At 35.0% G+C, this 26187-nt stretch overlaps 3 protein-coding genes and 1 long non-coding RNA gene across 4 annotated transcripts; 3 read left to right on the top strand and 1 right to left on the bottom strand.

Moving 5' to 3' along the window:
* The first annotated feature begins 390 nt into the window (after positions 1-390).
* LOC107788955 (pumilio homolog 23-like) lies at positions 391-6041 on the top strand. The gene is made up of 10 exons (XM_016610701.2): positions 391-902; positions 1204-1567; positions 1833-2129; positions 2355-2522; positions 3281-3424; positions 3716-3835; positions 4191-4376; positions 4662-4810; positions 4898-5080; positions 5537-6041. Exons 1-10 carry the CDS (start codon positions 760-762, stop codon positions 5859-5861), a joined length of 2079 nt encoding a protein of 692 aa, XP_016466187.2. The 5' UTR covers positions 391-759; the 3' UTR covers positions 5862-6041.
* Positions 6042-10058: 4017 nt separating this feature from the next.
* Positions 10059-16396, top strand: LOC107788956 (ubiquitin-conjugating enzyme E2 34). Its single transcript, XM_016610702.2, has 10 exons — positions 10059-10217; positions 12396-12537; positions 13006-13060; positions 13288-13326; positions 13509-13572; positions 13700-13761; positions 13859-13898; positions 14887-14914; positions 15618-15709; positions 15862-16396. The coding sequence occupies exons 2-10, from the start codon at positions 12481-12483 to the stop codon at positions 16142-16144; spliced, it is 720 nt and encodes a 239-aa protein (XP_016466188.1). The 5' UTR covers positions 10059-10217; positions 12396-12480; the 3' UTR covers positions 16145-16396.
* A 1060-nt stretch (positions 16397-17456) lies between these two features.
* Positions 17457-19363, top strand: LOC107788957 (uncharacterized). The gene is made up of 3 exons (XR_012708426.1): positions 17457-17596; positions 18038-18158; positions 18739-19363. It is a non-coding gene; the product is annotated as an uncharacterized LOC107788957 (long non-coding RNA).
* Positions 19364-23197: 3834 nt separating this feature from the next.
* On the bottom strand, positions 23198-24563 carry LOC107788948 (RING-H2 finger protein ATL60-like). The gene has a single exon (XM_016610695.2). The coding sequence runs from the start codon at positions 24348-24350 to the stop codon at positions 23580-23582; it is 771 nt and encodes a 256-aa protein (XP_016466181.2). The 5' UTR covers positions 24351-24563; the 3' UTR covers positions 23198-23579.
* Positions 24564-26187: the final 1624 nt, after the last annotated feature.

Here is a 26187-nt window from a genome sequence, read left to right as displayed (position 1 = left end):
AATGAGGGTGTTTTTTCCAACTGGATTGTCTATACATGATTACATGGGCTCAGTATTATCAATTGCCATATTTAGCTGGTTATAACGTCTAGTTTCATAAGATTATAGTTTTGGTATTGAAGTGAAAAGGCATTTCACAACAGGTATTTCGACTCCTCTCATCTTTTCCCTTCTTCCCTTGTTGAAGACTAGTATTTTGCTTCTTTTGTGATCTGGTTTTGCATTTGCTTAATATGTTATGACTTTTGAGTATTACTGCCTACCTAGTTTTAGTATCTATTATTTTTTTCTTAATTTAAGAATTGAAACATTTGCTTAATATGTTATTTTTATCGAGTTCTTCGTCATTTATCTTTGCCTATTTAATATTTTTTTATTTATGTATTAAATTGCGCAAAAAAAAAAAGCACACGCTCCTAGCTTCTCGCTTCGGTGAAGCAAGGCCTCCTCGCATTTTTCCGCTTCTCGCTCTCCAAAACACTGACCTTGAGATGTTTTTAGTGAAAATACCTAAATATGTTTCTTTGACGTTATAAAGACGCTGCTTTTCTTTTCGAATTTTTGAATAATTTATAAATGTTTGCTTAGGTTTGCTGTTGAATCTTATGTTTACAGTAGGCAAGCATTGCAGTGTAAAAACCCATGGTTTCTGTAGGTCTGCAAGCTTTAATTTTGAGAAAACATAAAGCCTGTGATTTGACGGACCAGTCAACTGCTTGAGAGGATAAAACTAATAATTAGGGAGAAAGGAAAAGAAGAATGGGCCGAAAGACGTCAAAAAAGCATGCTGGAGTCGATGCTGATAGTACTGTTGAAAGTGTATCTGGAGGGAACACCTATGGCAATGATAGATCTCGTAAGCCCGACAAGACAGCCCCTGTTCCACAAACATCATTTCTCAGGTTCTCATCGCATATTCGTCATTTCCAATTTTATTAGATGATCTATTTGACGTTTTGAAGGGGAGCCTCGGCGTAACTGTTAAAGTTGCTGCCATGTGACCCGGAGGTCACGGGTTCGAGCCATGTAAACAGTCTCTTGCAGAAATGCAGGGTAAGACTGCGTACGATAGACCCTTGTAGTCCGACCCTTCCCCGGACCCTGCGCATAGCGGGAGCTTAGTGCACCATGCTGCCTTTTTTTAAGATCTATTTGACGTATTGCAATCTGAAGCATTCATACCTTGTTAATATTCTTATGTAGACAGCAGATTGATCCCGAGACTGCAAAATACTTTGCGGAGATTGCTAATGCCATTGAAGGTACAGAAATTGACCCAGAGGAGCGGTCTGTCATTTGTGGAAATGCATTGGAAGAAACCAGAGGGAAAGAAGCAGAACTTGCAACTGATTATATAATAAGCCATACTTTGCAAACTCTACTTGAAGGTTGTTCTTTGGATCACCTTTGTAGTTTCCTTCAGAGCTGTGCAAAGAATATCTCTCATATTGCAGCCGATAGATCAGGCTCTCATGTGGTCGAAACAGCTTTAAAATCTCTATCTTATCACCTTCAGGAAAGTGAGAACCATTCTCTGATTGAACAGGCTTTGATTAAAATTTGTAAGGTATGAAATAGTGTCATCGTCATTGTTTATAATGGTTAAATGTTTTCCTATTGCCTAATTTGCATTACAACATGCTATTTGCTTGCTTAATCCTTTTCTGTTCTTGTGGTTCTACGTGAAACCCCTTTTTGAAATCTGCTATAAGATTTAAGGTTGGAAAATGTCATAGTGGATCAGAATAAAAGGTGGATGATAATTTCTTGGGCATACATGATCCATGTTCTTAACTTGATTGTTCATTGGTTCTTTTACTTTTCTATATCAGGCAATTGTTGTCAATCCTGTTGATATAATGTGCAACTGCCATGGATCTCATGTGCTTCGGAGTCTTCTTTGCCTACTTAAAGGGGTGCCTTTAGAAGAGTTCCATTCCACAAAGTCATCAGTTGTCTTGGCTGAACGCTTGAATCTCAGGACGCCTCATGCAAAAGACAATGGCTCACTGCGGTTTCAGCAAATATTTCCTAATTTGCTTAAAAATTTCGTATCAGAGATGTTAAATGCTGCCAGTGAAGACATTTCAAAACTTCAAACTAATCAATACAGCAGTTTAGTTCTGCAGGTATACAATTTATGTTCCCAGGCTCCATTGCTACATCAGTCTTTTTGCTGACAGTATGTAAATGTGCAAAAGATGATAAAGACCACTATGAAAATTGGAAACACTAGTAATACATGCTTGTGTGCCAACTAATGATTCATATGTTGTTTAAGGCCACTAGTTTAAACCACAACTGTGGAATTACATATCAATGAGCAATGATTGATTTTATTCTCTTATTTGCAGACTGCTTTGAAATTATTGGCCGGAAATGAACTGGAATTGTTGCATTTAATTCGAGTTCTTCTTGGGAGCAGCGCTGAAAGTGCCAATACTGGAAACTTGTTAGAGGGAAAAACCATGAGAAACATTTCAAGGCTAGTGGAAGAAACTGCATACAGTCATTTAATGGAGGTAAAATATCATTGATGTCTGCCTATGTTTCCTCTTTGTACATGCGTTTCCAACAGTAGTGTTGTATATTTAACTGTTTTAAGAGCTCCGTAGTCATGAATCTATCTGTATGCTGCACTCATTGTACTCCGCTTCTGTTAATGGTATTATCAAGATAGTGACAGTTCAGTCTAATTTGAACGGAACATTTAGATATATGCTTGGTCATAGGACTATAGTACACTTCAGCATCTACTTTAGATGCATGAACCTTTTCCCCCCTTATGCTGCTGCCCCACAGTGATTGTCGTAACCTTTAAATTGGTGAAATGCTCAGTTGTTATGACTTATGAGCCGACAGTTTTGGTACAATTCCAGCTGAATTAGTTGCCCGCCTCATATATTTGGCATATCAACCTTCTATTTATGCAATCTAGAATCGCTACTAGATGGAAGGTGGTTGAACCTGTTAGACAATCCAACCATCTGAAAGAGAGCATAAGTTCTTTGTCGTTAAGGCAAATGTTTGTTAAGGCAATTTTCCACGATTAAGGCAAATGTTTGTTAATCGTGGAAGCAGAGAGCATAAGTTCTTTGTGGTTTGTCAACATTTATCCACCTTTTTCCTATAAAATCAGCTGAAGCCTAGGTCTATAGAGACGTTGCAAATTTGCTGACATGATGATTTACTGTGCTTCTTTTAGCTGCTTTGCTTTCTAACTTGTACAATGTTCTCCTTGTTAGAACTTGTTTGACATTTTAATGCACAAATGTTGCAGGTCATTGTGGAATTTGCTCCTGAAACATTGTACAGTGAGTTGTTAACAAAAGTTTTCAGGAAGTCATTGTTTCGAATGTCATCTCATCACTGTGCGAACTTCGTCGTGCAGGCTTTAGCATCTCAAGCCAAAAGTGAGGAACATGTAAGGCTTTTCAATCTTCAATATTACGATATTGCTTTCATGTAAGATAAGCCGAAGGTCCAGTAGAATTGAATCAGACAACCTTGAAAACTTTGTTTAGATACAAATGTTGGTAGATGTTAAAATCAGTATGCAGTGCGCCAGATGACCTTTATGTCTTCTATTTTGATTGCACAGTTAAAACTCTTACTGGACATTATACTGTAAGCTTGAAATAGGTTTTGTCAACATATTCTCATGTTTAATCATATGTTGGTTTATAGTATCACTCATACCCTGTTTTGTTACAAGATGGACTTGATCTGGGAGGAGCTTGGGACAAAGTTTCGCGATCTTTTCGAAATGGGAAAGTCTGGAGTTGTTGCTTCTGTCCTTGCTGCAACTCAAAGGCTCCACAGCCATGAACATGAGGTTTGTTGTGGATATTGATGGTCACACTTTATATTTTCCAATGGTTGTGTTCATGATTTCTGGATATTCTTTTTGGACGATATGAGGAAATAGGGGAGGAACTGTTCTAAGTTGTTTTGTACTTCGTACTGTATCATCTTGGTAATGATTTCAGTAAAATATACTTTGTCTGATGAAAATAAATATCCATTTACTTAGTATTCAGTTCATTTATTGGAAAATATGTCTTTTTGTATTAATTTCCTTCATCATCATCATACCCTATTTTACTTCATTATTGATAAATATTCTTTATTACTAGAAAGAAAGAAGGATCAGCTGAATGTTTCTTTCTTTCCATTTCTCTTGGTTTCAGTGCTGTCAGGCCATTGCTGCCGCTGTATGCACAGGGGATGAGTTTCCCAAGTATATCGTCCCCCGACTATTATTTCTTGAAAATTTCTTCTGCTCAGGAGACAAATCTAACTGGAGTTGGCCACAAGGAACAAAGATCCATGTAGTTGGATCTCTGATTCTGCAGTCGGTATTTAGACTTCCCAGTGTATGTGTCCCTTTTTCATTCTTCTTTTGAATTTATTTTTGTGATGTACATTCATGTGTGTCACATATTCGCCTCTTTCCAGCATTCCCTGCCTTTTACATTACTTTGCTTATAGTCTTTAGCTTCAGTCTGACATCTGATGCGGATCTATCTAGTTTGTTTGGTTCAACTCTTACTTATATTTTCCCATTATTTCAGAAGCCAGTGCGTAGTTATCGTGTATGTTATGTTCTCAACTGTTGTTGAAGCTGTCAGCATGATATAATCCTTTTTTATATGCTACAGGAACTCATACAGATCTATGTTACTAGTATCACATCTTTGGAAGAGCATCATGTTTTTGCGGCATCGAAAGATCCTAGTGGTTCACGGGTCATTGAATCTTTCCTCAACTCGAATATATCGGCAAAGCAAAAAAGGAAGTTAGTGGCCAAGTATGTATTACAGCCGACGTTTGTTACCCATTTACAGTTGATAATCATATTATTGATTTGCTAATAATGATGATCTGTAACCTGAAGGCTTCGAGGACATTTTGGTGAGCTCTCAGTGCACCCATTTGGCTCATTTACAGTTGAAAAGTGTTTCACTGCTAGTAACTTGTCCCTGAGAGAAACAATAGTGTCGGAAATGCTACCTCTCCAATCAGAGCTATCCAAGACTAAGCAGGGACCTTACCTACTGAGGAAACTCGATATTGACGGGTAAGCTATGGGTTTTTCTTTTCCATCTTCACGGTTTTACCTCTTTGCCACTATCTAATGTGGCTTAACGACGGAAGTTCACAGTGCTCTGTGGCTGAGAGCACCGTTTCTTTTCCGATCAAGGATCTGTTGTGTCATAACTCTTATTGTCTATGCATCTTGATCCTGTTCATTGTCACAACGTTAAAGGGCTAGGTACATTAAGATTATTGTTTCTCCTCATCCTAACACGACTGCTTCTTATTCTTTATAATTTAGTTACTTCATGCTGTTTATCATTAACATTAGCATCTGAACTTTGAGATTACATGCTGTAATTATTCACTCATCTTCATTAGACAATCGCAAATCGACAGTGAGCAGACCTTATGAAACCATTCTGACAGACTCATTTAAAGTTGAGTTGAACTTTCCTGGTTTCTCTTGTACTTATTTGGCTTCCTTTTCTGTAAATAGATTTGCTAGGCAACCTGATCAGTGGAAGTCGAGACAAGCTTCACAACAATCTGCTCTCAAAGAATTTTATGCTACATTCGGACCAACGGAAACCAAATCACTTGTAAAGGATAGCTTTCTTGCTGATACTCATTCCAAACCAAAGCAAGAAAAATTGAAAGATATTAGGAAAGAGATCGAGACAACTTTGGCTTCTTCCAAAACTTCAAATACCCCCTTTTTGGCTCATCAGGTTTCCAAAAAAGTGAAAAGGTCGAAAGATGAGAAGAAAAGGCATACGAGAGATGGTCAGTCAGAATCTCAAAGAAAGAAGATTAAAGTTTAACTGTAATGTTTATAGGTTTATTCAATTTTACGTTACTGTGAATGATCAGTTTTGGTCACTTTCTGTTGTTTGATCAGAAAGGCATGGAACTTCTATTGGATGCTGAGTACACTTGAATTTAGTTGTTCATGCAATCTTTGTTCTTCATTTTAGTTAAATGCTTCATTGATAAGTTTAAAATGGTTGGTTCGTAAATGCACCGTTATGAAAAAATTTAAACTATTCACATCTGTAGAACTTTGGGAAATACATCTAGCAACAAATGTAATAGCTACCGAGGAACAAAATTGGATCCTGTAATTTGTACTGCAAGTGACTATCCTAACTGGAAAATGGAAACTAAATTTATAACAGCAAACTACATTCATATTGAATGAACAAACTGCTCCAGAGACACTTTGCTTTGCTGAGGTGATGCTTTTAGTCATCCTATGGGGGCTTGAACCTGGTACAAGAATGTGATATTTGAGAAAACTGCTTATGGAGGTAAGATGTGAACACTTTTGGATTCAGAAATTACTTGTTTTGTATAGGATTCCATCTGCTTGGAGGTATTCTCCTAAAGCTTGAATCAACTTTCTTGAATGGTTGCTTCTGCTTTGCATGCAGACCTTTGAGTGTTTGTGATGTTGAAGCTTTTGTGGATGGATGCTCTCTGAAGAGGAAGCGAGCTGCATGTGCGGGATTGGACTCTGAACTAAGAATCAATAGAAGTGCTAGAACAAAAGCAGCTAGTATTCTTGAGTGGCTCTTCATTTTCTTGCTGTAAGTTGTGTTTAAGGATGTTAATGATGGGTTTTTTGCTGCAGGGTGAGTGGAATAAGAGGTGATCAAGATAATATGTCTTTGGAGCTGAGCTGATGAGGTTTATATATGATGTTTGAATGTAGTGAAGGATCCGATGCTAGTTGGATCATGTGATGTTCCTTTGACTGTTCTGTGTTGGAACTCTGATTTCCAGATAAGTTGTTAAAAGTTTCAGAGTGGTCATGTGACCTGGCACGTGATAATATTTTATTTACTGGAAGCCTGAAGAGGTGGTTATTATAATATTGTCTCGAGCTTTTGATATTGGAAGATTTGATTACTTCCTTGAGGAATTGCTTTGATCTTATTCTAATTCTTCGGAAGCTGTTTTAAATGGGGTGGTACTAGTTGGCCTTTCCTTTAACTCAGCTACTTTTTGTGCTTGCCATTTTGTTGTGTTTCAAATACGTTCCTTAAGCTCTTGCACAACGTGTAAATTTTCACTGGATTTGGCGTAAGGCAATCTGAATGCATAAAAGGAGAAATGCGTCTCTTCTTCTTCTTCTTCTTCTTTTTTTTTGCCTCATCCTTTTTGGGGATACTTAAAAGGAAACGCGTTACTTTTGGTAAATAAAGTTGAATCCCATGGTTTTGATTCTGGCACCGGGCTCTCTTTTTCCTGTTAGTTTGTCTAATTAATACTTGTAGCTTATAAGGCTTCTTTTTAAAAGGTTCAGAGTATTTGCAAGTCAAAAAGATGCTCTTATTTTTATATTCTGCGGATGCAGTCTTGGAAAATGTTTTGTTTTATGGAAGGAAGCAGAGTTTCACTTTTTATTTGGCGTTATTTCTATTATTAAAAAGATTAGCTTTCTGATAATCGGTGTCCTTAGAAGCGCAGATCCCGATTATTTTAAAGACCATTGTCCATCGACCAATTAGCACTTTCACGAGCCTACCTACACCCCTCCCCCCTCCCTAAGGGGTTGACACTATCTTTTTCTTTGCTAACAATCTCATCCGTCCTATTATAACCAATCGAAATTCAGATTTTAGTGACATAACTAATTCGGATTTTTGTCGAGTTGAGCTCATAGTAGGACAACACTTCTTATTACATTTTTTTTCATTCTAATGACTAAAAACCGAAATCTCTGATTAAAGGAAGCAGATATCCTCTATTCCGCCACATCTACAGTAATGGGTACCATTACTCAACAATCTTTACACATAAAACATGAATGAAGGTGATTACCGGCACTTTTTAACTTTCTTTTCCCTGGAAATTTGGTGTGAAATCTGGAAATTTGAAGAAGAAAGGAGTCACAGTTGAAAAACATGACCAAGAGGCGTTAAAGTTGCATCTACCTAAGCTGCTTCGTATATTAGTCTATCGACATTAGATACAACTAAGCCGCTCTCTTTCCAACTAATAATTTCCTAGTCATAAGACAATCTTTGCCCACTGTAAAAGTATTTGCAGCTTTCTTCTTTTATTTCTTTGTTAAGGGAGGTGGCTGTTGATGATATTTATATGTATTTTATTGGTTTACTGATTACGTAATAAATATCTAGGTATAAAGTTTATAGCAAAGTGGCAAACAATTTAAAGTTCAACGTCGGTGTGCCTTAAAATATAAAATACCTATTGTTTGATCCAAAATTTAGATCTAGGTTTAAACAATTAGATTTTGTAATAAAATAGAGTTAATCTTAGCCAATATTAATATTCAAAAGATTGTTTAACTGATTTCGTGGCAAAATGCCACAAATTCCGTTTAAATAGCAGTAAATGTGTAACAATAAATAATATTCAATGGTACAAGAATGAAGGGAATGGCATTAAAAAGTAATAAATGATATATAATGGCATTGATGTAAATAAATGCAAGTGAGGTAACCGAAAAAGGTGAGATTATGTGATATTCCTCCTGACAAACGATATGTATGTAAGAATCTTTAGAGAATGTCTAATATGTTGTTCTTTACAATGAGTGTCCAACCCCCCTTTGTTATCTTTCTATTTATATGGGCACAAGAGCCACAAAAACCTTAATAGTATAAATCGGAGGAATATTTACTGGAGTATTCTCCTTAAAGTCTTATCATTAAAACTAGCCGTTACTGTCCTTCTAAGGGAGTGTTCGTTCTCATTCCTCTGCTGAGCCAACTTGACCTCGTCTTCGTCCTTCGTCAGATCACTCCGATCTCGCCTTCGTCCTTTGTTGAGAACACATTGATGACGTGTGTCAGCCTTCGAAGGTTCTCTTAATTGACTCGGCCCTTAGGATAATTTTTAGACAATACAATTATATAGAGCAATTCTTTGCAATTGAGGAGATTTATCTTTATTCAGCTGCATACATAGCTATGCATTTCGTTGTTATAATCAACTTATAAACAAGCTTTTGTTAAGGAAAAGCTTCAGAAATATATCATTTTGTATCTAAATCACATCAGACTACTAAATAATGAATTCGAGTCTTTAGCACGATATCACAATTTTTTTAGTTTTAAAGCAAAGAGGACTATATAGTATATATGGTTGTCCCATTTGGAAGTTTACTGCACTTCAGAAAGCTAACATAAAGAACATTTCATCCATTTCTAAAAGTACATCTCATTGCGGTTTTTCCTTCTTCTTCTTTTTAACCGAATAATATAATGTTATGTGAGTTATAGTCTTTCTTGGTAAGCATTAGTGCATGAAAACGGGAACAGTTGAACCACTGGCCTCTATTTTCTGTTCTGCGTCTGTACTTATTCCTATTATGTACTTTTCTAGTATTATCTTTCATTTTATACCTTCTTCTTTTAGAATGAAATGACGGAAGTTGGACTATATGAGTCGACACTTCCAAACACAGATTATTTTAAGGTTTTGTATACATAAAATGTTTAAAATCTTATAAATTTATAACCACAGTTGAGCGAGGGTCTCCCGGAAACAGTCTCTCTACAGGGGCGGAGGTAGAGTAAGAGATGCAGGTTCGACCGAACCTAGTAGCTTTTGCTCAAACCATGTATTTGTATTAAAAAATCTGTTGAATATGTACAACTTGTTAATTTAGAACCCAATAATTTAAAATGATTACAATTCTGAATTTATAAGATTAAAATCCTGATTCAGCCTCTGCCTCTTTGCCCTTTCGGGGTAGGGGTAAGGTTTGCGTACACTCTACCCTATTCAGACCCACTAATGATATTTTAGTGGATTGTGTTATTGTTGCATATAAATTTATAACCAAAAAATTATTTGACTCCACAAATTAAAGAATACCATACAAAATAGAATTAAGAATACTAGCATCATTCTTAGAAATGGAAGGAGCAAAACGTGCACACGTCACAGTGCCACACGGAGAAGGACAAATCCAGGAAATTTCGCCATAGGGGTAAATTCGTCCATTAATAAATGGGAATATAGTCACAGAGAGGTCAATTTTGTCTTTATATCAATTTTATCAAATTGCATAATCGGACTCAGCTTCGGCTCGGGTCAGTCACCATCAAATTGAAGCCCAAAACGAGGAAAAGTTTCTCTTCATCAGATTCAGATTCTGAAAAATCTCAATTCGCCCAATTAATCATATTCCTGCACGATCTTTGGTAATACATTGTACCTTCTTCTTTATGTATGTATGTATGTACGTACATGTTGTTCATGTGTCATTGCTTTCGTTAATTTTGATTTTGATTTTGGTTTAATGGAGTTTATAATCACTAGTGTTTTAATTTGTTAATCTGTAGTTAATTACTGTATTTTCCGGTTACTTGGTACAATTGTTTGTTGAATTACTTGCTTCAGCCATGAACTGTTCCTTCTATCTAGTTGTAGCATTTCCATCACCAATTTTCCTTTGAGTATTGGATTATGTTTAGGCTTTCCCTCCTTGTAGATTTGAGAAAAAGGAAACAAACAAAAAATTGCTTATAAATGTAAGTATTTTTGGTTGATTTTTCCTTATTTAAAAAAAGGCAATAAAACATGCTGCCTTTTTCTTCTGCGAGATTTTTTTTTTTTTTTTTTGTGTGTGTGTGTGTGTGGGGGGGGGGGGGGCGGCATTCCCAAACATATATGAACCAGATAGAGTTAAAGTATATTTATAGTTCTATTACTGGTTACTGGGGCTCAGTGGATAATTAAGTTAATTTTGGTAGATTGGAATCTCAAAATATTTCTAGCAATCGGCTGATCAGAATTTTTAGCAGCCATTTAAACAAACAGATGAATGGAGAGTAGTTCTGAAGATATCTTGACAAAGTTAGGTCCATCAAAGTGCCATTTGAAATAAATTCTCAAACATATATGAACCAGATAGAGTTAAAGTATATTTATAGTTCTATTACTGGGGCTCAGTGGATAATTAAGTTAATTTTGGTAGATTGGAATCTCAAAATATTTCTAGCAATCGGCTGATCAAAATTTTTAGCAGCCATTTAAACAAACAGATGAATGGAGAGTAGTTCTGAAGATATCTTGACAAAGTTAGGTCCAGCAAAGTGCCATTTGAAATAACAGGCATTGCACTATATGGCATTGAACTTTTTCTCATGCAACAACCATACGAGTAGAAAAATATAGATGTCAAACCTTTTGGCAAGAAAGATCTTCCATGCTTGAAGAGATTCATGTCCTAGTTTTATCTGCTGGCTATATCATAAGCTTTGCCAGTGATTTTGTACTCATTCAATCTTAATTCCGTAGCTTGCTAGCAGTACTTCATTCATATTCTCGTTTGCTGCCTTGAATTTAGTTATTATCTTGCTATTACTTTATCAGTACCCCTTTCACATTCTCTGTTGCTATCTTCGATTTAGTTTTCTAATTATTTGTCTTGCTATTATTTGCTATCAGGGCTTCTTTCACCTTCTTTAGCCGATGGTCTATCGGAAACAGTCTCTCTGCCCTTCCAGGGTAGGGGTAAGGCTGCGTACATCCTATCCTCCCCAGACCCCACTTGTAGGATTATACTGGGTTGTTGTTGTTGTTGTTGTTCTATTCAATCTTCATCCGTGATTAGCTCCTTGAGTACTCTATGAAGTAAGCCAAAATTTTCAAACACTTCCTCCACAATGCTCGTGGAATCTTTATAGGTGTTTGAACCTACACTATAGAGTAAGGACTTGATAGGTTTTGCTCCCTCTTAAGAAAAACGTAGTATATATAGCCTATAAGGCTGAAGAGTAGCTTCTTTAACAAACATCCTTTTGTTCTACCTTACTGTGTTCCTTCCTCATCAATAACTTCTTTTTACTCATAGAAAAATCTTTTTTGGCTTATTCCATTATTCTTTTCCCTCTTTATTTTGGGAGACCTGTCTGATCCTTTGGCTGCCGTTTTTAAAATTGTAATTGAAGGTAATGACTTGTGGAAACTTGTCGACTGTTATCAGGAAAAAACCTCTAAAATTATAGTTTATTTGTATTTGGAATTTGGAGTCTAGAAGAAACCTTTTAAAAAGATTCTGATGCTCCCTATTTATTGTTTTCTCTGAAAAGGCACATTACTTCCTTCCCTGTGTAAGTTCCTTTCATCCTTTAATTCCCGGGGCCTTAACTATTGAGAAACAGATTACCAGGCTTAGTTGTCGCCTATCGGGATAAAATATTAGAAATTGAGTTTACTTATCTAACAGCTTTGCCTCCTCTTTGATTCTGCATTATTTTCCTGTCTCTTAATGATTTTTCTTTGGCACGCGTCTACCTGGAAATGTATGGCCTAAAAATTCTATGTTTCATCACTTTGAAATTCTTGGGTTTATTAAGCATCTCATATGTTTACAGGTTGTAGCATTTCTTTGGTGGTCAAAAGAATAAGGGAAGGATTGCACCATTATCACTCAGTTTCTACATATTCTGAAGCTAAAACATGGCAGAAAAAGCATGTGTAAAGCGCCTTCAGAAGGAATATAGAGCACTTTGTAAAGTACGTAATCTTTTTGCTGCTGGTAATTGTTCTACATTTGAATCTTTACCTCATAATTTTCATCAGTCTAAAGTTATTTACTTCTTCCACCAATTTCCTATTAATTGAACAAAGAAATTGCTTCTAAAGTGCAAAGCTACCGCATTGTTCTAAATACTCCTCAAATCATCAGGAATGTTCTAAATACTTATATTTACTTTGTGGATAGTACTGCATTGAAGTCATTAGCCATAATATTTGTTAATTATGGATGATGGATTCTTTGCTTGTCTCCACACCATTGCTGGCTCTGAAAGTATGGCACTTGTATTCTTAAATTCTTGTCATATCTTGGTGAGAGTCTTACTTAATGGACCAAATGATACTCGATGACACCCCCTTATACCTGTTGTGGCTAGACTACTCTACACACTGCACATTTGAGTATGTTCTACAGTGCTCTGATGTCATGATCATGCTCCATTGCAGGAACCTGTCTCCCATGTTGTCGCCCGACCTTCTCCGAATGATATTCTTGAGTGGCGTGAGTCCTACTTCTGCTCATATTCTTGTAGTCAATGTTGGAATTGAATTGAGACATAACAATGATGCTTTTTTCCTAATAAATATAGCTGAATAGGCTTATTTGCTGGGAGGGCTCACCTTCTGTTTTCCTTTTTTTCCCTTTGGCTTCACTTTATCAATTAACTCATCATTTGGTTGCTTGGATATTCCTAAGGTTCCCACTTATACCTAAATTTGTGTGTCCAGATTATGTTTTGGAGGGGAGTGAAGGAACACCATTTGCAGGTCAGTATTCGTATTATATGGTTAGCTAATATTGTTGGCCTATTGGGTGATGGCACTCTTGTTCCTCCTATCCATCTTGTTGGAATTTTTTATTGTCATCATTGAATATTTTTCATTTGCCGGAACTATGCTCCTTTTGTTGTTGTTGTTGTTCATGAAATGATACCATCTCCTATCATTAGGTGGATATTATTATGGGAAGATCAAGTTTCCTCCAGAATATCCGTTTAAACCCCCAGGAATCAGGTAATCTAATTCAGATGAGTTTGAAAATCCCCGTCTTGTTTCATCTTTGCAAGCTAGGTTGTCTCCATGCGTTTGAGGGTTTGGTTCCTGCTGATTTGTACATCATGTATGTTTTCTTCTTCTGTAGTATGACTACTCCAAACGGAAGATTCATGACACAAAAGAAAATCTGCTTATCTATGAGTGACTGTAAGTGCTTTTAGAATTTCATGGTAGCCACAGTTCTCTGTTGCTTTGAGATGATCTTTATCTGTTCTTAACTTCTGATCTCCATATTGCTTCACAGTCCACCCAGAGAGTTGGAATCCAATGTGGTCCGTTTCAAGGTATGAGCTATCAACAATGCCATAATGCTTATTTATAGGGCAATAGTTTCTTTAGTGCCTGTTTGGTAACAAGAAACTTGTCTCTTTTTGTTTCTGCAATGACAAGGGAAAACAAATCTTTCTTGTAATTTTCAAAAGAAAATATCATTTCCTAAACTAAAAGGTTAGATGTGTTTTGAGTTTTCTCTTATGAAACATTTTCTTTTTCTGGACCACTACTCAGTCTCTCCCTGCCACCTGAGCCTCAGTGCTGTCCAGACTCACCCTAAAAGATGCCCTATCCACGGTCGTCCAGGCCTTCCCTTTTCCTCCACCTTAGCTTAAACCCTTGCCCTCTCTCTCCCCCTGTCCCATCCACTCAATTTATGTAAATTTTCTTGAATTTTTTTTTTTTTTTGCGTACCAAAATTGTTCTTGCTTTCTATGACAAAAAGAACTATGCTCAATTCCAAACTAGGTGTAGTCATGAAATGTCAGACACCAGTTGCACTCACATTTAATACCAATACTCAATAGTTTGTCTTATTGGTAAAAGAAATACTCTATAGTTTGTCTTTTTAGACAAATCAAGGGCTCTCAACGCTAGAGGTTCTTGATATTTTTCTATTAACATAAAAATTTTTAACAAATTAAAAAACTCCTGACACACAGTGGACCTAATCTAACCCCAGCACCATATGTCTTAATCCCAATTAGTTGGTGTCCTATATGGATCTTTTGCATCCATTTATTCCATTTTCGCTAAGTTAAAACAGTTTCCGATAGAATATTTGTCTTTTGCAATAACTTCCCTCCATGTGTGTCTAATTTGTTATGAATATTTTTATACTCAGTATATGATATCTAACATGTTTCTGAATTCTTTTCAAAACAGAGTAGCGAAAAATGTCTACTTATTTTTCTACAACTAAAATGAGAACCTTTATTATCAATTGGACTAAATACTTTCTTCCTTGTTTGGGCTAATTTTTCCCTGTATTGCATGCAGCATACTGACAGGACTGCTCTCATTTATGGTAAAGTTCATCGCAACTGATGCAGCTTTGAACGACCCTTGGTGTTCTCATTCCATCTGTTGATATATATTCTGAGTTGTGCTTGAACTGCTTCGTGCATTTCCTTTTATCAAATTTTTATTTTTTATGTGTCTGGACAATTGAGTGCTGTCTGTCTGTCTGTGTGTGCATGGAAGCCGTACTAGTGAATAGATTCTTCATTTCAAAACCACTGCTAGAGGTTGAGAACAATCTGAAGTTGTAAGATCAATTTAACCATTAAAGCTCACTCTGTATACGGGGAAAGGAGGGAGCTCTGCTACTTGGTGATGTTGCTCTGAAATTACCCCTTGTGGCTCTACGTCTTCCTACCAAGAAGTGCATTCCAAACCCTCCCTGTGCCATCATTGCTATGAGGATGCCCAACTGTATGGTTTTTGCCATAAAAATCACCACTTCTTATCCATCTTTTGACCCTTCCAGCTGATGATAGCTTCTCTCCGACCACCTGGAATGGCCCAGTGGAAACCAAATATATTCAGAAACATGAACCAAGTCTCCCATCTCTACCTTGAACAGATCGTTTACTGATTCAGTTGATGTCTTGCTTATATAACATCTGCTGCATATGTTGAATCATTTCTTTTCGCAAAATATATTTGGTTAATGATGCATTTTGTAATGCAGCTGCTAATTTCATGTTCTATCAATGTATTACTTGCAGATGGACAATAGTCCTACCACAGGCAGTGTAACAACATCAGTTGCTGAGAAAGAGAAGCTTGCAAAGACGTCTCTGGCTTTTAATTGTAAAAAGTGAGTTGACTACAAGTTCCTTACTGTTGTGTTGTATTTCTCTCAGATGACTGCCTCAAGCTTTTTAGTTTCCACAGTTGAAGATCTGCTGCATTTTGTTTAATTACATTTTTATAAGGTCGGGGTAACTTACTCTCTATTTTTTGTAATAGCCCAACCTTTAGGAAATTGTTTCCCGAGTATGTGGAGAAGTATGAACAGCAGCAGCTACCAGCCCAACCTGTTCCAGAGCAGGTATCATCCGTGCCAACTCAAGCAGAAAAGTCTAGACCATTGTTGGATGAACATGGTAATTCCACTAAGGATGACGTGAATAGAGTGAAGCCTATAAAAGATGTCAAAAACCGACAGAGGCAATCTTTCCCTACTTGGTTGTTGCTGTTGCTAGTTTCAATTTTTGGTGTTGTAATGGCCTTGCCTCTGCTTCAGCTTTGATGAATGGAATCTTGTCGAGTGCACTACGCTGAAGAAGAGAGCACAGTAAATCACAGATATATAGTTATCCCGCTCTGGGTTCCTGATATTTACTTGTCTAGGTCCTTCATTTACCTATGGGAGATTGTATAGGCAGGGCAAGATTAAACTGATCTTTAATCTAGCTAATGTGCTTTTCTTTCCTATTGCGCACGTGAGTGGAGATAACATTATGTGGTTTTATGATGAAGGGCTCAGAGTTGCAGGAGGTAATTGTTTGCTTTTTCCATGTAGTTTTGAAATGTGGGTTTATCGTTTTTTTTTTTCCTTCGTTTTTGGGGAAGGGAGGAACATGGTAGGGGGTGTATGCTCTTGTGAGGTATATTGTATAGACTTGGTAAAAATTCACTTGACATTTTCAGCAAGTAAAGTCAAAGGCCGAGCCTTAACCAGCAAAGAGGGACAGCCGTGCTAATTCAAGCATAGTGAAAGTGCTTCAACTCTTTCTTTCCAGCAACAAATCTGTTTAGTATGAAAATGGTGGCATAAAAAGCAAACTATCATTACTAATGCTTTTCCTCGTGCTGATGTTCGCGTGTTCGATCAACTATTCCGTGCGGGGTAACTTATTGCTAACTAAACCAATTATTTCTGTGAGGATCTCACTCGTGACAAGGCCATGCATGGTTTAAACTTGTTCGTTAAAATCTGAGTTTCTTTTTTTTTTATGGAACACAGAAATATATCACTTAGCCAACTACGTGTCTGTTGCCGATTAGTTAGGTTATGATAAAACAACACAGTGCCATAAGTTTGAATGGTTGTCTGAATACTATCAACCTCTACATCACTGAATGACAGTTTGGTGTACAAATCATTTTGCGTTTATAATGAATTCGGGGAAGGACTATGGTTTAGGAGTGACGTAGGTCTACTCTAGACACGGAGATAATTTTATCATTGCTTTTCCGTTAATCGCTTATACTTCACTTAATCAGCAATTTATTAGCACTAAGGTATGGTAAAACTGTTGAAAATCCATAATAGCAAGAACCATGCTTGAAACCCATAACCCCTGGCATGATGATGCTAACTTAATCCTCTTTTCACGTGCCTTGTCGCCCACTGGAAAATTATAATAATCTCTCGCTCCACACTCCGAAAATTGCGCCGTAAAAACTCCCATTTTCTTAAACTCCATCTCTCTCTCTCTCAATAATATGTGATACCTCATCTTATTAAAATTTAGAAATAAATTTAGCACTCTACTAGTAGTATATAGTGGAGACAAGAAGTCTGACGTAACAAAAAGGGCGCCTTTATTCCTTGCTTTAACTAGTATTTAATTAGGAGAAATAAATTGCGCCTTTATTCACGTCTTAATTTCTTCATGAATCCAAATCTTCACTCCAGAAAAGCTCAAGAATAACGTGCTAGAAATGACAGTTTTTTTTGAAGAAGCTCCTTTCTTAGGTATGTATTTTATGGAATTGGGAAAACGGTATCCCTTCACTCATTATCTTTTTAAATATCGTTTTTTTCAGATTTGTAATTTAGCTCATTTATGTCTGTGTACTGCTGATGACAATGTTGACCCATTTCAACTATAAAAAAAACAGCTGCTTGTGTAGCTCCATTCTTTTCACTGCTTTGGTAGATATAGCTTTCTGTAACTAATCCAACCACCATTCTTTGCCATAATTTCTTATGCACTCTAATGGGATATAGGAAAAGCATTAGCTGGCCTTTCCCCCTTTTATCAAAGAAAATAGCTTTTATCTTTTGGAATCTACTAACATTAGGGAAGCCTCTACTTTCTACAAAATTACCTAGGAAATTCGGGTGCAATGAACAATGTATCTCTATTGGTATGATTTTTAACGCTTTCTGAAAAAATTTCACTTCACACTGCAGAAGCTAAACCGGCATTCCTCAAAGTCTAATGCAAATCATGAACAAGTTTCCTATATACCCAAGATATGAAGCTGGGGACTATTGTGGATATGAGTTTGATCCTCAATCAGATTTTACGGATGTAAGTCATTGTTATTCTTTCTATATAGTTTAAAGCAATTATATTTCATATTTTATTCTCTTTCTTTCCTCATCATATGTACCAATTTCCATAGGGGTGAAATGCTTTTAGATTGTCTAATGGTATATATGAAATATTAATTGTATGCATGTGACAAGCTTACCAGTAAAATAAGTGACTTTACTAACTGTCAGAAGAAAATAGGTATTTTGACTAAATTATCCATAATTAAAATTTGCATATTGTTAACTTGACTCAATGGGATATGTAAATAAGGGCGAATTTTTGGAAAAATAAAATTAATTCCTTCTTAATTATATAAAAGTTCACTTATTTTGGACCAAAATAAAAAAAGCAAAAGAGTCACTTGTTATGGACCGGAGGGAATACTATTTAATTTGATACTCTTATTTTTAATCAGTTTCCAAAATAATAACATCATTTTATATCTAGAAATAATTTAAGATTATATTTTTTAATTATCCAATATTACACTATTTTATAGCCACATAAATATCGGTACACGTTTAAAAAGTCTTTATTTCTTTGTTGATGATTTACGACTTGCACAATTTTATAGTTCTTGACAGAAGTAAGAAATCATGAATCAGAAGAGAAAAAATTTGGTGTCACGCCTCCACGTCCTGTGGAATTGGGAAAGAACAATTTTGAAAAGGATATTAAGGAAACTTGCAGGAAATCATGGAAAAGATCACTGTTTTCATGGCTGAAGAATAAGAAGAATCAGAGAAACAGAGAACCTTTAAAAGGATCCACCATTAACAAGCCAAAGCGTGGATGTGTTTCGGGTCCAATGACAGGGATTAGTGGGCCGGGTGCTATAGCTGTCAGGCCCAAAAAGCCCACTTCAGGGCCCCTCACAAATTTTTTCAGTCCAATGAACAGAGGGGACAATGAAATACCATATCTCTGTCTTCAGAAGTTTAAGAATAGTTCTCCTGATGTTCGATCCCACGGACCTATTTACCTCGTAACCTAGGAAGTTTGTTTGTGATTTTTTAGCGGTGCAAAGGATATTTTTGTTTGACAAAGTATCAGGAAAATCAAAGCACATTCGTAAGTAGAATTCATATGCAATATCACATGTCTACTGCTTAAGTTTTGAGTACTCATGGCTAAAACGTATAGTTGAAAAGTGTCACGCTCAATAGTTTTTTCCACAAATATGTTTCCAATTTCCAGCATTTTTATAGACAGTTGTAATCAATGCAGCTGTATCGTATACGGCAAGGATCAACTAAGTGATAAGGTGAACGAATTCTTCTTGGACTTAATTATTTCTCAAATTATCAATTCGTGTTTCTCTTTTATACCTCCCTTAAAAAATATTAATTAGGAAAGGGATTAGACTATTTTATCCTTATTTATGTTTTAAGATAAAATCTCTCTTCATTGAATATTTATTTTATTTATGTGTTATCTCCATCTTCAAGAACAATTATTATTAAGGGTAAAAAAAAAAGAAAAAATAATTAATTTTGTCTTGAACTTCTAAAATAATAAATAATTTGAGACAACTATTTTTAGTAATCACGACTGATAATATGAGACGAAGGGATTACTTACTTACCTTATAAAGAGATTAAATCATTCAAAACCCACATAGAAAACCCCAAATCATTCAATACCCTGTAGAAGACCACATACATGAGCAACCAATAAAGAAAATAGGCCTGAACCAACCTGAATTTAGCTGACTTAAGCTACTTGTTTGGCTGCCAATAAAAATGAATATAAGTCTAAATCTTATCATCAATGAGGCTTGCAATATATTATATAGGCTTTCGGGATGGCAAAATACTTCAGTGATTTTGCAAGTTGAAGTTTGACCATCAATATTTGCAAATACTGGCAAAATATTGAAAAACTTATGTGAATAGTACTTCAAGTGAGTAATAATTTGCACTCACAAAAGTCTAACTTCTACATGTTCTTTTTTTTCACTTCAAATTCAAACTCTGTTTTTCACGTACAATCAAATATTGTCCAAACTCAAATACATAATATTTGGCTGGTATCTCCAGCCGCTTTAAATCCATTGCGATCTTAGAGTGCAATGGTTAATGCCTTATAAAAGTCCACTACATAAGGTTATAACAAGTAATAGCTGAGACCAACAAAATTTGCACAACAAGATATTTAAGTAAGCTGTAAAATAGATTTATAATGAATTGTCGAAGCCAGACAGCACATAGCACTCACGTTATGTAAACTACAAGGACTATTAGTGTTCATGTATATATATGATAGACGGTTTTGAACAGTGGCGAAATCACAATTTTCTTTAAGGAGTGTCAAAATATATAAAAGTAAACATATCAGAAAATTAAGGGGAGTCAATACATAATACATATATATATATATATATAATTTATTTTTTTATCTAGCTACACAGTATATTTTTTCCGTGAAGTACACAGTGTATTTTTTCCGTGAAGGGGTGTCCTATAAGGTGGCTCCGCCACTGGTTTTGAGTCTATACCCAAACTTAAGGGATTGCATTTAACCTTTTTCTTTATAAGTTACAAATTGTATTTAACAACACATTTCAAAAATCACATTTGATAAATGCGATTTGTAAGGTGCATTTGGTAAATGAGATTGTAAGTTGCATTTAGCGAATGCGATTTGTAACTCACATTTATTTTTGTAAGTCGCATTTGGTAAACAAAATTAAGTTGCATTTAGTGAATACGATTTGTAAGAAGCATTTTGTGAATGCAGAGTTATAATCACAATTAAATAATGCGATTTGTAAGTTGTTTGACAATATCGAGCTGTATTAATTAAATATCACAGGGACTTAAGCGTGAATAAAATAATATCTCTTCCCAATATTATTTTTCTATAAAATATATAACGTACTATCTATATGAATTTTAGTATACTAGCTTTAGGGTACGCGCTTTGCATGTGTAACCTATATCAGTAATATTAAACTTTACAAAATTATAGAATTATTATTAAACTTTACATATCTTTTGTGCAATTATTAAGTCTCACTCGATAGTATTTTAAATTTGACGTTGAGTTAAAAAGTATAATAATTATGAATATGAGATAAGTTATACCTAATAATAGTATTTAGTAGGATTTGTATTAGAATATAACCTGAGAATGAAACATAATCTTTCGCAAAAATTCATTCTCTATATTTTCATTTTTTATTGTTACTAAGATGATTAAATTATATAAAATTAATTAGTTTTAATTTTATGATCAGTTATAAATCTATAATTAAGAATAAGAGAAATCGCAGGACTGCCAACTAATATTATTCATACAAGATGTTTAGTATTAGAACTTATATAATTCAAGGAAGGATCTAATGTACAAAATTTTGTTATTTAAAACGTTTAGTCTCTGAATACAAATTTTTAAAAATTACATAATAAATATCATGAAAATATGTTTCAGTTAGTATCAAACATGTAAGCTTTTGAAATTTATAAATATTAATAGCAAGCTTAGATTGTTAAATAAACCAGTAATACACAATATAAGGGCCAAAGAATTTACAGAAAAGTAAAGTAAAAATAAGAGAGATATTCAAAACCAGATGAGAAAATATTCTTGAAAAGATTAGAAGAAGGTAAAAGATACTCTAATACATTTATAATGAGTAACAAACGAAATATACTTTATTTTTAATACACTCAATATCAATTACTATTATTTCTTACATACTATTCCACATAAAATATTTGATCAACTTAATCTTTTTTATGGATTCATGTAACGATAATCCGAAAAGTAAAAGAAAAAAAATCATATAAGACCTATAATAAACAAGATCAATGTCAAATTTGATTTGATTATTTCAACTCTTTATTTACCGTTGGATTCCATACCTCAAAAAAAGTAGTATAGATTATCTGAAGCTTCTAGGTTAGGTTTTATATATTTTTTAATTACTATATTTATCTTATAGCTCTATAGGGTAAAATTGTATTGATATTTAAGTTCTAAACATTAGGATTTCCTACATAATAGTTCAAAATTCAAATAAGGTAATTATTTAATATGTAAGATTTTAGTTAATTTTAAAGTCTTAAATGTTAGAATAATTAAATTACTATTTTGCCTAATGTGAAATTTATTTTTAAAGGACAAAAAAGTGAACGACATTTCACACCATTTAATTCTGCGGAGTCTTATAATCCCCTGTAAGATGCTGACGGGAAGAAAGAGAAATATGAAAAAAAAATAAAAAACCATGATATTTTAGGGTTTGCACGCGCACTCAGTGAGTGCAAACCCGAGCAAGTGTCATGTCAGCTCAAAAGTGGTATTAATAGCATTTCAAACAAATGCGGGGAGGGGTCATAGGACCCCACAAAGTTAAAAAATGCATATCCCTTTTAAAAAAAATTACGGAATCTTTTTTAACTTACAACAACAACAACAATAACCCAGTATAATCTCACTGGTGGGGTCCGGGGAGGGTAATGTGTACGCATACCTTACCCCTACCTTGGGGTAGAGGGACTGTTTCTGATAGACCCTCGGCTTCCTCCCTCCCAGAACTCCCCATCTTTTTTAACTTAGATGACCTAAATTGTCTTTGTACAAGTAAATGTACTATTTGCTATAATGATTGGAGTAAAATCACAGTTTCTATTTTATTAAAGGTTAAATGTAATTTGTCAAATATAATAGGGACTTAGCTTGAATGAAATAATAACGTATACATCAAGGTTTCTATTTTCCCTATAAATATAATCACACATGATTGTAATGTAGTAGGCTAATTTGTCTCTTTTTTTAGGTTTTTAAAAATAACTTTAGCAATACATTAGAATTTAGAAGTATGAACATTCTATATGTATACTTTTTAGTCTATCTAAAAAGCAATACATTTTAGAATTTAGAAATATGAACATTCTATATGCATACTTTTTACTCTATCTAAAAAAGAATAATAATTTTTTTTATTTAGAAACAATCAATTTAAAATTTCTCACTTACTTTTAATGACATGCTATTAAAGTCACAAAAACATCATAACATGTTCTTTTTAAGTAACTTTGTCTGATCAAATATATCACATAAAACGAAACAAAACATGTACATCAATCCTCGTATTGATCTTTTTTCCTAACACGAGAAGATAGATTCACTTCAAGTCTCAAACAGAGAAGCACATTGGCGCTTGCATTGTGTATTATACATATACAATATATACACATATACATAGACATCTAAAAATTATAGACAACCTTTTCATCTGCACTAAGAATCAATCAATCAATAAACCTAAACCTAGTAAATGATAGTTTTACGCCTCAATGCCAAGTAATTTAGGATAAGCTATATTGATCGTATCTCCAAATTCGAGCATCAGTGCCAGAAATTACCAAAATGTTTTACCAGTGGAATGCAATAGATCAATCAACCATCCTAGCTCTGGCCCCTGCTTCCTTGTTCTACATCTACGTTGTAAGGATTTACCCTGCTAAAAAGCCTTGTTAATGATCTCAATCGTGTTGACGTTGGTGTCTTTTGTCCTTCCTCTTCTTCTTGTTCTGTATTCTGTCTTGGAATATCAATCACCAAAATCCCATCTGGTCTATTGCTCGTAGATGCTGAGGATGTAGTACTAGTCTCATCTCCCCAAAACAGAACATTAGTAGGAATATTTTGTGTCTCTGTAGAAGCTGAACCCTCTTCTACCGATGACCCAATGGTCTCGGAAATTGATTCTGCAGACTGTTCTGAAACAGGGTTTCGGCAAAGAGGACACGTGGAATGAGAATGAAACCACATATCAATACAATCAACATGAAACCCATGCTTGCATTTTGGCAAAACTCTCGTATTTTCACCCTCAGAGACTTCGCTAAGACAAACCGAACATTCCAATCCGTCTTTAAAATCCTTGATATTAAACGGAACTACAGGAATGGTTTTAAGTATGGAAGGGTCAAGTCCGCTGCGGAGTACATTCACTTCTTGATAACCGCCACCAAAGTCGAAACGTCGACGGCGCTGCCGCCTTGTGCCGGCGTTCGGATTGCCGTTGTCTTCTTGCCGGTACCCCCAGAACCATTTGGCGTATAAGTGGAGAAAGAATATGAAAACAACTACGAGGAAAAGGAATATGATTACCGCCATCATGATTTTTGCGGTGAGCGCAATCATACCTGATTCACCTAATTTTCCACTTCCCATTTCTGCACAACTCTTTTAATTGCCTCGTGGAAACTTTAATAAGAATCTAGAACAAAAAAGATTGAAACTTGGATCTAATTAAGTAGGAGGTGAAGGGGAGTTTAAAAGTTGGGGGAAAAATGGAAAAGATGAGAATGGAGTCTAAAGTTTGAGTGCGACAGTGGAAAGGTAAAAGAAAATAGGAGTCAACGGATGGAAAAAAAAGAAGAGTCAGCAGAAAACTCCCAGCACGGCGGCGTATGAGACAAAGGGACAAGAATTCAAATTAACTCTCGCCGCCATCTTCACGGTTTAAATTGTGGGAAGCTTCTGATTTGACGCATTGAACCAGTTGTTTGAACATTTCAACGGCGACGAATAAAGAAAGTATTATTTGGAATTCTCTTCTCATTTAGGCATTTATGGTTTTCTTAAATTAAAATCATGCGACTTAAGAAAATATTAGTCCGGTTGCCCCGTGATATATATTTTGAATATAATATCAACTGGTGAATGTTTACTTGTCCTTTTTTTTTTTGGTAACGCTAATCCCGTATAAGTTATGCTATAATATTTTTTAGATTAATTATGCCAAAAGCAATGTGTAATAACAGTCTATATTAACAATAGTTTTATAAGAACCACATAACATGGCTGTAATGTTTTTATACTCCAGATTATTTAGCTAGTATCTTACATTCCTCGTCTATTTCCAGTAATATCTATATAGTAAATGTTAAAGTTATCCCAAAGCTTTAAAATATGCAATTCATAGTTCATACTGAAAAGAGAAATGCAAATTTTATTTACCGATCTTTCTTACATTTTAATGTATGACATTTGTTTTTTTCTTCTTAAAATCATCCTAAACAAATATAAGCTCACTGATATAATCCATTTATTATTATGACATTGTGTTACAATGGTTATCTCGTAATCTGCATATAATAATGCTCTCGAACTAAACTACAATAGACGAAAGTTGCATAGTTTACTTGACATGTATACTAAAAATAGATTTTCATTTTTACTTGTCACTTTACGCATATCAAGAGAAGACAATTTTTTTTTTCCTGTTATACCCACAGTATTTATTACTCATTTCAAATTATTTTTTCAAATCCAATAAAATATGCATCAATTAATATGGATATCATGATAAATTATGCAGTTCATTTATTATTTCTTAAGTTGCATGAAAAGTCAAAACGTGCCAAGTAAAAATGAACGGAGGGAGTAGTAATTTTGTCCTAAAATTCTATGGTCTATCTCGACCCGAGCTTGAAAACTTTTTTGAAAATATGGTTACGTGGTAATGTTTTATCCGAACCATACGTTACTTCTTTTTGTTTTCTTATTGTGAAAAGGAGGAGGGAAAACAAAAGAACCTTAGAGACTGTGAGAAAAAAAAGTGGTAGCTAGCTGTATAGCTTAAAAATCTGCCCTTGGATTATTTAGCATAGAATGGCATTAATGAAGGTCTTCGTTTGAGCTCACCTAAGCCATAGTGAGATTAATGGTTGTGGTGTCGATATAAGCCATGGTCGAGATATCAATAGAGATCGCAGTCAAAATGTCAACAAGGGTCGAGACTTGTAACGGCTAATTTGTCAATAGGGTATCAAAAAGGGAAATATTCTAGTAAATATTCCCGGTGGTTGTACTATTAGGGTTTTCTAAGAAAATGGGCTCATATATATAAAAAGAAGAGACAATAATAAGGGCATATAATATTTCTCTGATAAGAGCACTTTTGAGAAGAAGACTCCCTTTCGGATAAAAACACAAAGGCTACCTTTTTATAAAGATTCTCGTTCATATTATTCCCCACTTTTCCACCATATCCAAGGATTGTTCA

Source organism: Nicotiana tabacum, chromosome 4 (genome assembly GCF_000715075.1).
Source record: "Nicotiana tabacum cultivar K326 chromosome 4, ASM71507v2, whole genome shotgun sequence".
NCBI lineage: Eukaryota > Viridiplantae > Streptophyta > Magnoliopsida > Solanales > Solanaceae > Nicotiana > Nicotiana tabacum.
Note: the sequence above shows the minus strand (reverse complement) of the source record. Positions and strands in the feature narration are given on the sequence as shown.

Bases quoted from the DNA above. Each gene is read 5' to 3' on its own strand.
- LOC107788955 (XM_016610701.2), top strand. From the start codon at position 760: ATGGGCCGAAAGACGTCAAAAAAGCATGCTGGAGTCGATGCTGATAGT. The intron at 3,425-3,715 runs GTAAGGCTTTTC...TTTTGTTACAAG, and splicing joins AAGCCAAAAGTGAGGAACAT to ATGGACTTGATCTGGGAGGA. The intron at 4,811-4,897 runs GTATGTATTACA...TGTAACCTGAAG, and splicing joins AAAAGGAAGTTAGTGGCCAA to GCTTCGAGGACATTTTGGTG.
- LOC107788956 (XM_016610702.2), top strand. From the start codon at position 12,481: ATGGCAGAAAAAGCATGTGTAAAGCGCCTTCAGAAGGAATATAGAGCA. The intron at 13,573-13,699 runs GTAATCTAATTC...CTTCTTCTGTAG, and splicing joins TTTAAACCCCCAGGAATCAG to TATGACTACTCCAAACGGAA. The intron at 13,899-14,886 runs GTATGAGCTATC...TATTGCATGCAG, and splicing joins CCAATGTGGTCCGTTTCAAG to CATACTGACAGGACTGCTCT.
- LOC107788948 (XM_016610695.2), bottom strand. From the start codon at position 24,350: ATGGGAAGTGGAAAATTAGGTGAATCAGGTATGATTGCGCTCACCGCA.